Source organism: Typopeltis vanoorti, chromosome 16, assembly GCF_054136105.1.
Source record: "Typopeltis vanoorti isolate ZY-2024b chromosome 16, IOZ_Tvanoo_1.0, whole genome shotgun sequence".
Classification (NCBI taxonomy): domain Eukaryota; kingdom Metazoa; phylum Arthropoda; class Arachnida; order Uropygi; family Thelyphonidae; genus Typopeltis; species Typopeltis vanoorti.
The window spans coordinates 38,079,681-38,092,060 of NC_143564.1; the positions used below are offsets into that span (position 1 = coordinate 38,079,681).

At 38.8% G+C, this 12,380-nt stretch overlaps 1 protein-coding gene across 1 annotated transcript in view; it reads right to left on the bottom strand.

The window, feature by feature from the left end:
* Positions 1-12,380, bottom strand: part of tweek (transmembrane protein KIAA1109 homolog tweek) — a 1,221,702-nt gene that overhangs the window by 539,692 nt on the left and 669,630 nt on the right. The window contains 1 exon segment of the mRNA XM_090406645.1: positions 9,938-10,075. Coding sequence (XP_090262771.1) covers positions 9,938-10,075 — 138 coding nt within the window.

Genomic DNA, 12,380 nt, shown 5'->3' on the forward strand with positions numbered 1-12,380 from the left:
TAAGTGTTTACAACTTAAAAAAAATCAACCATAGAATTCACACTATTTCAGATAATGACTACATGAATTGGTTTAGGAATGTTAGATGGCAGTAATCATCTACCATATTTTCATGCAAATGCCTTCAAAATTGTTCATCACAAGCTCAGTTATGACAGTGTGTTCCCTCCTTCCTTCAAACTTTGATGGTTCAGATAGGGAGAGAGACAGAGAGGTAAAAGTTTTTTGGTTGTTTCATCTGGCCATGGGATCACTGATTTGATTAATTCTGTTGTTTTTGTTTTGATGTGGTTTGTTGGGTTGTAATTCACCATTTGGTACATGTTGTGGTCAGATACCAATAGGTTCATTTTAGCCAAAGTATGCTGTCTGATCAAGGACAATGCTACCTTTGTTTGATCAAGGACAATGATAGCATTACCTTTATTTGCTTTTGTAATCACAATGTCTGGGTTATTATTTAGGGATTTAAGTGCCAATTTTTCTGTTCTGGTTAGAGTGAAACTTAGTTGTTTATTAGAGTTTAATATGTACGATGTTTCCATTCGTATTTCGTTGGCTAAATTGGAGGGGGGGGGGATTTTAGACATCTTTCAATGTGATAAATAAAATCTAATTTGTTAACTGACCTTGGTGCAATGGCATAGTTCAGGCCTTTCTGCAGAAGCAAGAGTTTCCCAGTGTTAAGGTTGTAGCTGGATTTATTGATCACTTGGTCATGGTCTGTTGGGGGTTGGTTGCTTCTTGTATCGTTGGTTTGTAATTGGCTGTTCCTCTGGATATGGCATCCAGACTGTCTGTTGCTATTTTCTTGTTTTAGTGCTTGAAACTTCATTATTAATTTTTCTTTGTTCTTAAATAACGAGCTTTTCCAAATCATCTGTAAATCCTCTCTAGAATATCCCAAATATTGGGATTTAAGTAGCTCGACAGCTCTGATTTTTGTTGTAAAATGCTGGCTTGAGTAACTTGCTAAATTTTTTGGAGCAGGGTAGGAAATTATACCCACCAGGCATACATGAACATTCTGGGAAAATTTGGAGAAAAGGGCAAAACTAATAATAATGGTAAGTATTTGCTGGAGTTATGCTCAGGACGTGGACTAGGCATTACCAACATCATGTTTCAACATAACGATGTGCACAAGTTCATATGGAAACAAGACAGAAGAAATAAGAAACAGCTCATTGACTACGTCATTGTTGATATAGATATAATTATGCTGGTTCAGGATACAAGAGTATACAGAGTATAATAAATTTAGTTTAATCCTTTATCCAAGTGTGAGCAAACAAAGTTTGCACCTGAAAGTATCTTCAGGACTGGGGTAAGGTGGTACAACACCAGGGCAACTCGTTGCAAAGGTGGAGCAAGCTAATAACACTCCTGTCTCAGTATCTCCTATAATGCAAAACACATCTCCTTGCAGAGATGTCTAATGTTATGCATTAAGGGAAGGGCCACTACCCAGACTAGTTTCGACCTTTATTGAGGTAGAATGGGAGTTCATGTCTCTCATCATAGGCCTTTGGAGAATAAAGCATGCTGAGGGTCAGCAAACGGTAAGAGAGGAGAATAATGAAAGATAGAGTAGGATAGTAGGAGGTAAAAGAGGCCTCAGTCAACCTGTTTAGCCTTATTTGGCTAATTGGTCTGTGACACATATTCTCAATTTATCTGTTCAAAAAAAAAGAAAATTTAACCATAAAAATTTTGACTAAAGTTCACTTATAAATTTATCTTTAATAATTTTGTCAGTTATCTATGACGGAGGTCCGTTGACCTGTTTTGAAAACAGTATTTTCAGTTAGAACTTTTTTTTTTTTTTTTTTAAATACATAAAAATTAAAGGACTTAAGGTCCAGTTAGTTGAACTGAATGGGAACAAATAAGGAACTTACAGACCTGGTACCACTGGGACTTAGAATGGGGTAGAAGACTGGCCCGGGAGATGCCGCTCACAAGGAGCAGCACCACCTCGCAGTAAGCCTTCGCAGCCCGGGTTCTCAGATCTACCCCCCTTATTTGGAGTAAAGGAAACCGTGCCAGCGAAAGCTTTTGTGGCGAGGAAGAACAGAGTGGTTGTTACTTTTCCTAGGGAGAGTTAGGTGGAGTTTTAGAGATACTAAAGAAATATACAGGGCTTGATGCGTCCCTGTATTAGAAAGCATATTTTCGGTGGTTTGCAGTATTTGTTCACAAATTTAAAGTCACCTAGTAGATGTCTCTCTTGCGCAAGAAATTTAGCAAGATAAAAAAAGAAACCTTTCCTTATTCTTGCGTACATTAAATTTGCGTCCCATACCTGGGATTTTTTCTGTACCTTCCAGATGTGATACTTTAAGACGTTAATTAAAAAGATAGCGAATTTTTTGGGTCTTGTTGACTGGTGGCGGGAATTGCAGGTGTATGACCTCTTCTAGTAATAGCATCGGGATTCCCAGTGCTGTGCTCAGTCTTTGCCAGACGCGTTGGACTGGTGGGCAAAAATAAAAGAAATGCTCCACTGTTTCCACGCCCCGGCAGACATCACAAAAGGGATCGCACGGACTGGGTACATATCTAGATTTAACCTGTTTCACCGGGAGCCGCACATAAGCTATTCGCCAGGCCAGATCCCGATGAAAAGGCTGTCCCCAGCTATTCTTGATGTTTTTAAAGAGAATTTCATTGTTTGTCCCGAGGTTTGGTGTATCACGCCTGGAGAGTTGGAAGAAATCCCAGTATACTGCTTGGGGTTTGTGTGTGAGGATTTCTGTTCCTTTGTCTCTAAGTACTGTGAGTGGGTTTACTAGTGTGCGGTACCACTTGGGCACAACCCTTGCACGGGGTCCAGCATAGTCCATGGTTCCAAAGAGGGGGAGGAAAAGTCCTATAAAATATCTAATTAGGAGGCCTGAAATATGGTTTGAGTTTAAGGCCTTCCGTACGGTTTTGAATGTATTTGCATAAAGCAAGCTTTTGAGGTCAGGCAGAGCGTACACCCCCTTCTTCATGTTTTAGTTGCAGGTATTGTTTTTTAACCTCATGTTTTTTTTCATTCCAGAAGAAGTCTATGAGTTTTTTGGATAATTGGTTTTCTTGTGGCAGTGTGATGCCTGTGATATTGACTGTGTGCATCAGCATTGGGGTAATGATTGTTTTTATCACTGTGGCTCTGCCATAAAAGGAGAAAAAGGTCGGTTTGAACAGACTTATCCTTTCCATACTTATTTCCTGTAGTTTTTTAACTGGTAAAGCTAGCGACTCAGAAAAGGGAACTCCTAGTATTGTTAGCGGCTGCGTATGCAGCGTTAAACCGTAGGGAAGTCCGGTGTTATGGAAATTTCCAAAATTTTTAATTTTGGTTTTTTGTCCATTAACTCGGAGACCACTGACTATGCTGAATTTTTGCAGTATGTCGAGATAGTTGCAGATAGACTCAGAGTCTCTGAGTGTGGCCACTACATCATCTGCATATGCTATTATTTTGCACTGTCTGGAGACTTGGGGCAGTGGAATACCATTAATTGCAGGGGTGTTCTCTATTCTTTTGATGAGGGGTTCTAATGCTAGGGAGAAGAGAAGGGGGCTTAGTGGGCAGCCTTGCCTAACCCCTCTCTTTATACGGATTGGTTCTGTCAGAAACCCATTAATAGACAGTTGTGTCGAGGCCTCTGCGTACATATGTTTAATTGTACGCTGGAGTCTCGGGCCTATGCCTACTTTTTTTAGGGTGTCCTGTAAGTACGTGTGGCTGACGCTGTCGAACGCTTTTTCCAGGTCGGTGGAGAGAAGTGCCAGGGGGTATTTTTTTTCCTTGGCCAGTCTGACTAGGTCTCTTAGCAGGAAGAGATTAAATTCCATAGATCTACCTGGGATTGCATAGACCTGTGAATTTGTTATTATGATTTCTATTCTGCCCTTAATGCGTGTACAGATAATTTTTGCAAAAAGTTTATAGTCTAGGTTAGTTAAGGAGATAGGACGCCAGTTATTTATTTGACAAGGTCCGATCTCGGTCTCCTGTCATGCAGGGCGCTAAGATGCTCGGGAAAACGTTTGACGTCCCACTCACTGAAGTCACCCGTGCCCTGCTGGTCAGTGAAGATGCCGAGATACTGCTGGTGAAAATGACGGAGTATTTCATGGGTCGAATTTAGAATCTGGCCTTTCTCCTCGATCTGGTAAATCGTTCTTTCATTGTTTGCTGCCACCCGTTGTTGATTGTAAAATGCGGCGGAGGGTGTTTCCAAATTTCTGAGATAGAGTCTTGTGCGACAGTCGAGGTCATCGACTCTACTCTGCCGCTTTTGCTGCAGCGCTATTTCTACCTGTCTGATAAGATGTCCGCAGGGAACTCCGCTCTGTTCGCTTGACCGGTACCAGCCGAGTTCCCTGTAGAGATCCCTCAGCCGTTTACGTTGTTGGTAGACCCTTTCGCACCCACATTTTTGAAACAGTTCCTTAGCCTGCCACTTAAAGTGCAGCCAGTTTTCCCAGTCCCAGTTGGTGTTTGTCCATTCATCACAGAGTTTCTGTAGCTGGTCACTAAAAAGACTGGGAAAGGTAGGAGGAAGCCTCCAAGGACCTCTGGCTGTTTCCATAACCTCTGGGAGTATAATTTTTAAAATGACCAATTTGTGGTCTGTTGACATGTTGTGTGCTGTGGTGTGATGTGTCCTTTGAACATACTGTTCCAAGTTTTGGGACACGTACACCCGATCTAGTCTCGTCGATATCTGGCCGTGGCACCACGTTGTTTCTACCTTCGATGGGTTATTCCTCCTCCAGACATCGACGAGATCAAAATTTACACAGCATCTTTTTAGAGCGGCGGTTCCGCCAGTTCCGGAGTTTGCGTTCCCACCTACTTTGTCCAAACGTGTGTCTTTCACACAATTCCAGTCCCCGGCTACTATTAGGTATTCTGCTCCCAAGAGGTAGTTTTCAAGGGCAGAGAAGAAACCGCTTCTGTGGTGTGGGCTGTTCGGGGTGTATACTGCAGCAAGCTGGATGGTACGGCCACCGTACTTCCAGTCCACCGTTATTAGACGTCCCATGGCGTCCTTCTGGACGTTGAAGAACCCCCCCCCCCCCGCGATTGGGGGGAGAATTAGTATCCCCACCCCTCGCGAGTGAGCATCCCCAAAGCACCAGTAGCTGGTGATCGGGTAGCTTCTAGAGAAGTTCTCCACGTCCCAATGCTTATAAAAATGGGTTTCTTGAATCAGAAGGATATTAATTTTGTACCTTAACATTAGCTTCCAGACAGTGCTTTGTGTGAAGGGGTTGCGTAAACCTCTGGTGTTTAAAGTGGCAATTTTAAAATCCATGTTGGTGTTTGGAGGAAGGGGGGTGTTGTCTGTTTGTTGCTCTACATGGTCCACCTGTGATTCACTATCGGAGCTGTTTGGAATATCCATAACGAGGTCATTTTGAAATTCCATTTCTGTGACGCTATAAATGTCCGTGCTGCAGATATGTGAATGGGGTTCTGCAGGTTGGTCCGCTACTGGGGATAGGTTTCCTGTCTTTGTTACCACCTCCTCAAGGGGCTGGGTGCCTTCACGTTGGCTTGTAGTTTGAATGTTGTCCATTTCATCTTCTGACGAGAGTAGGCTGCTTTGTTTAGCCTTTTTTGCCTCTTCTGTTTCTGCCTCTCTTGTGCGCTTTGTTGGGGCGCTGGTTGTTACAACTTCTTCCTCTTTGCTGCAGGTTTCGAAGTTGGCTGTTATTTCTTTGATGTGGCGGGTTTCCCTGGGTGTCTTACCCGTTATGGGTTTCATGGAGGTTGTGTTTTCTGCTAATGTTTCTTTTTTGGTCTGTTGCCGGAGCTCTGGAAAATCGCTCCCTGATGATACCTCAGGTTTACCGAGGGGTATAGCCCTGATCGGTATTATGGTCCCTCCAGCTGCTTCTGAGAGTGTTCTGTGCGAGCACGTGTCCACTTTATGGGTCAAGTCCCCACATTTAAGACAAGCTTCTGTGCAGTTTACTATTTTGTGCTTTGTTGATTTGCAATTTCTGCACTGTAGTTTTGGGCATTCTGCCCCTAGGTGACCCTCAGAGTCGCATCGAAAACATAATCTTTTAACACCCGGGTAGTTGACCATGACCCTTGTTTGGCCCACTAAAATGAAGTTGGGAACTTCCTTTTTCATATCCATCTGTACTTCAACGTCGCCTGTTTTCCAGCCTTTGTAATCTGGATGTTCAAATGCTTTGATATTAATAATATCGCCCCATTGGCTAAAGAATTTCTTGACGTTGTCTTCGTTCTCCAGGTATTCCAAGGGAAATCTAGTTATTCTTAACGTTTTTCATAAACTCCCTATTAAATAAGGTTTAATCGTTTGTCCTGCACAGGGAAAACCCTCTAATAATTTGCTTCTTGTTTGGTCATTTTTGACCAAACAAGAAGCAAATTTTGGTCATTTTTGACTACAATTTGGAATCTTTCTTTTGAGTAGGTGTGAAACCGTATATGTTTTCTGCCCCTACTGTATCAATCATCAATCAGAGCTTTCACTAACGTCCGCTCATCTGGGAGCCACTTAACCTCGATGCCAAGCATCCTAGTTCTGGGTGAAAACCTAACTACTGGCTGTAGAAGGGGTGGGGGCAAAGTCGGGGAAACGCCCGGTGTCCCTCACAACAAGCGAAGAGACACCAGAGGGAATGGGTAAAAGAGCCAATAATAAGAGAAAAGGTCTTACCAACGCCAAGGTAATTCTGCAGAAGGTGAGCCTGGAGTTCTCTCATACGTTCGCGTGATCTGAATCCGAGCTGTAATATCGGCCACACAAAGAGGTTCTGGGCGGCAGGAATGAAGCTCTCTCTTTGGTTCGTCTAATCTGCTACTGGAATCCGGTTATTGAGGTCTCATCAGTGGGAGCCAGGCTAGACCTTTATTGAGGTCTCTTCAGTGGGAGCCAGGCCCAAGCTGAGATACCAGGCAGAAGCATTCGCAGGTCATCTCTACCTATAGGAGTTGTCAAATGGTGTGCCACCCTTTTTTAATAAATTACTCTGGATTTAGAGAAAGATGTTGAAAGTTTATTTTTCACTTGGTTAGAGTATAATAAATTTAGTTTAATCCTTTATCCAAGTGTGAGCAAACAAAGTTTGCCTGAAAGTATCTTCAGGACTGGGGTAAGGTGGTACAATACCAGGGCAACTCGTTGCAAAGGTGGAGCAAGATACCAACACTCCGATCTCAGTATCTCCTATAATGCAAAACATTATAGGAGATACTGCAATAACTTCTTCTTTTAATATCGGGTAATCTCCTTCCTCCGAACCTCCTGGCAAAATTCCGTCCAAAATATCATCAGTCAGTTGAGGGTCTTTTTGAAAAAGTTTGGTTGCATCACATTTCCATCTATTAACTATTTTCTGGTTATCCATGATAGGAGTTCCATCTTCATTTTCTATGCTCCAATTAATTGCGGTAAAAGGTTTGGTTAACTTATTGATAATTTGAAAAGCACTTTTAGAATTATTTTTATTTAAGTCCTCATCTATATTTTTGCATTCATCCAATATCCATAAGTTTTTAATAATCTTAGTAATATTTTTATACTGTTCTCTATTATCATCGCTATTAATATGAGATTTTAAATAACTTCTTTCGTCGCATAGGTCCAAAATATTTTTGGCTATCCATGGTTTATTTATTTTCCTTTTGTATCCAAGGATTTCTTCAGCTGTCTCAGTTATCTTTTGTGAGAAGTATTCGATTTTAGATTCGATACTATTATGTTTCTTGAAGCTTGTGTCAAAAATTTGTTTTAATTTGTATTTATATAGTGTATTTATTTGGGGATCTTTTAATTTTTATATTATATCTTTTATGAGTTGATTTTATAGGTAATCTTTCCCTCATTTTCGTATTCATAGTTGCGATGACCATGTTGTGGTCACTGCCAATGTTGGCTCCAGAAAATGATCTGGTTCTTGTGAGGTTGATGGAGTTTTTAAATCTCGTGCTTACAAGGATAAAGTCAATTTGGTTGTGTGTTTTACCATCAGGGGAAGTCCATGTCCATCTTCTGGAAGGTTTATGGGGAAATAGAGTGTTAGTAATGGTAAATTCATTTTGTGAGGCAAAATTGATCAATTCAAAACCTCTTTCGTTTGTCTCCCCCATAGCCATATGATCTGACAAATGGGAGCTAATCCTTGCCAATGTCTGTTCCAATTTTGGCATTCCAATCACCCTGTACTATCAAAAGGTCTTTTCTATTCGCTCTGGTGATTGTTGCATTAAGTTGACCATAAAACTCCTCTACTTTGGAGTACTAGTGATCTGTGATTGGGGCATAGACCTGTATGGTGGTGACATTGAGTGGTTTTACTCTCAGGCGGACTACAGCAATTCTGCTATTGATAACGTTGAAATTTCGTGATGATTTGTGTATCAAAAACCCGACAACTTCTTTTCCACTGCAGTTACATCCAGAGTAAAAAAGCAAATGTCCTTCATCTGTTGTTAGCTCTCCTGTTTTGGGCCATCGAATTTCACAAAGTCCCATAACAGTCCATTCATATATTTTTAGTTCGTGCTGTAGTAATTTGAGTTGACCTGATTGTAGTAGAGTCCTAATATTCCAAGTTTCGGTCATTAAATGGTTGCGGTCTGAATCTGGATCCAGTTTCTCCATTATTTTTGTCAGTGATAGTGGTAGCACCAGTCACTAACTTCTCATTGCCACCCTTGGAGCTGCTACCAAATGGCAACACAGACCTTGTTGAACCAGGCGACGTCCAAGCCGGCATGGTGTGCTGTGTTAAATCCTTCGCCACGAATGTCTAATTGGCAGTAAATTAAGACAGATGGTGCCAATCCTCTTCTGTCTTCACCTGCTAGCATTTAGCTGAGCATAGTGGGATGGCCTTCACGCCTTGGGAGGCCCTACCAGGAGTAATGATACTCCAGATGTGCCCCTCCCCACGGTGAGGCAGCATAGCAGGACTTGGGGGGCATTGAGTTCTACTAACAGGTAATCAAACTTGTGACACTGTACTTTGATAATATATGCTACATGCATTTCTACTTCAAAAAAACTCAAGAGTTCTTTTTTTCAGACACCTTGTGTGTGTGACTCATGCCCACAGAAATGTTATAATCATATTACATTAGTACTTAATTTTGATGTTTAATCATTTCAACCTAGTGTATCCCTTTTAATATGATTTTTACAATTGTTTTTATGCTGTTTTATGTAATTTGTATGTTTTATTCTGAGACCTGTACATCATACGCTAAATAAATAAGTACAGTCAGTGAGTTAAAGGTTGTTATTATATTTTTTTAATTAATTTTATATATTTATATGTAAATAATATGAATTATTAGAAGAAATAAAAAAATCCTACTCCTTCCAGTATGTTTGCATATGTACTTCTTAATACAACTACTTCTCTAGGTTCTGACAAAAACAAAATCTGTGGGTGGGACTAATTAAAAAATAAAAATAAAACAAATTATTTAAAAAAAGAAAATTAGCATTATTTAGGTAACAATGAATGAACCTAACTCACTTATAATATGGTGTATAATAAAAAAATATTGAACTTCGACATAACTGAACTCCATAACATATGTTGTTGTAATTATTCAGTACTTTTTTTTTTTTTTTTTGCCATACTGTATTTTGTATGAAAAAGGGAAATAAGGATCAGTGGTGCTAACCAATTTCCAGAAGAATCAAGTTTCTATGAAGCAGCATCAAGCATATTATGCCAAGTACTAGTCATTTAATTACAACCGGTAGAGGCCAACCTTAAACAAAAGTCAGTTTGATGTGCAGTTGCCAATCACTTAAAAATGTAGTGTTGTGCACAGCTCATTAACATTTAGAAATGTTAACATCCAAAGGTAAATATATATGTAAACATAAATTGAATAAGATAAACCTGGATAGGCTAAATAAAGCATGTCCACATAACATACCCCAGTGTGCAAATTGAGAGGTAAACAAATTCCCATATCATCAACAGTCAACTGCAGAAAGAGAGTTCCTAAAGCTTGTGTGCTGAGCTGGGAGATTTGTGGAACCTTTTCAAAGACCTGTTGAGTAGCTGTCAATACCTAAAAAATAAATAAATAAATAAAATAATGGAAATAATATATGTGTAGCACCTCCACAATGTAAGTAGTTGGCTGGTTTTCCTTTTTCTGTCACAGGAGATACTAAAGCTAAAATAAAGCAAATATATATAAATAAATTAATAACTCAGTATAATTCAATATACAGATATAAAAGTAATTTACTGACTAGATGCAATTTGTGAGCCGATTCCATGTAAAAAATTAAATATTTCATGCATGCTGCCAGGTAAAAATATGACTGAAAGCATAGTTAGGATAATAAAACTGATAAATAATACATACTGTTCTTGAATCAAGTAACAGGACTATACCAGGATGTTTCATAGAGTTAAATGAACGTTACAGTACTCTCTCTCTCTCTCTCTCTCTCACACACACACATACAGGCAAGAAAAAATGTGTAAGATAACTGTAATCTATGTGGAACCTAGCAAGCACAACTTCCTGTCTGCAGTTACTACACAGGCTAGGTTGACAATGCTTAATTTCAAGCATGATGTCATGTTATTTCATTTTATTTTTGTAAATGTGATAATTAATCTTATATGAAAAATTAATTTTTGTTTTACTAACTACAGTAAGTAAAAACCTCCCACTGTAGAAGACTATATGTTAGTGAAGGCTGCAGGTAATATTGCATATATTAAAGTTGAGAATTTGTAGTCTCTTTCATATGCATCCCACACAAATCTAATGTTTTAGTCAGCCTCCTAATGTAGAAAGAAAAAAAAATGCTAGTCCACACAGGACAAGGGATGAACATTTAACTTCTTTGACAAAAGTATACACAGATGTTTTTTTTATTTTTTGCTGAAAACCCGAACCCATTAGTGAGTGTTCATGAATACAGATGATCAATTGCTTCCTGCAGTGCCTTTCAATGACCCTCATGTTATAGGAATGATATCATCCTGTAATAAAATTACATTGTGTTTAGGAAGCCTAAAGTGGCTTGCCCTAGAGACCAAAAACTTCCATGTTTGGTCTCTAGAACAGGGTTTCAGATAGTCAAAATAAATAAAATACACTGCTATCAAACATGTGCATACAGGCACATCTTCAGTAACAAAAATGGAATAGAAGAGATACAGGATGTCCTATAATTATGTCACCTATTGGCTTTAGTTGGGTGTTCTTAGTCATTGGGCTGAATGACTTCTAATGAGGGTTTCCCATATGAGAAGTAGTTTGTTACAACTATATTTGTTTAGGGTGGGGTAGTTGGTAGGAACTGCAGCAAATTCAAGGAAAAACCTCTCAAATTTACATTTGCTTCAAATTTAAAATAAGATTATCTAATAATACTAAATCTGATTCTAAACCTAACATAGTGGAAAAAAAAAAAAGTTTACTCCTAGGTGTCACAGCTGTAACAAGTTAGTATACCCATATAAAAACTGTTTTAGTAGAAATAAGTTCAGTCTTAGTGGAAATAAATCTAATGATAAGATAAATTCAAATACTGCAATGAAATACAATTCAAATATAAGTTAGTATTAATAAAAGCAATATCACCTACAAACATTCAAAATGATCGTAATGATATATATAAGTTAGTTTATAATTCAAATGAACAAACTGATATTGCTACAATGCCAGATACCAATAACGACAAATGTTTGATAGTATTACAAGCTTTTATTGAAAACAAACCTTGTAAAATTTTATTAGATACAGAAACACATATCTCTCTCTCTCCTATATCTTGGACATTCTTCAATAAAATTAAATAACAGATTCCTGATGATATTATAAGATTGAGATATCCAATTTTAAGTTGACAGGTGTCTTTGAACCTGAATTTTCAAACTTAATATTGATATATTTCACTTTTATTGAATGTTTACCTTTGAAGGTTCGTCATTAACTGATTGTTCTTCCAGAGATTTCTAATTCTAAAATACAGGTTATTCTAGATCACAATCTCATTCACATTTTGAGGTCTCATTCTTCTAAAAGCATATCAGTTTGCCTATAATTTCTTGGATGAGATTTTCTTTTTGTAGACTGGAATACAGTCTAAATAAGCAATCTGTTCAAAAACTGCAGAATTTAGATGCATACTCTGAAGTTTCTGATGCCAAACTTGAAATTTAACCAATAAACAGATGAGAAAGAAAAGAATACAGAAGTAGAGAATCAGTGTAAAAATGATAAAGAATGGGTGTTAGTTCATGGGCACATCTCTTGAACACAACTGGTGGGATTCCATTAGGATAGGAAGCCTTTCTGGTATACAGATTTCTCTTAATGACTTTCTAATGGAAGGCTATAGGAGGCAAGT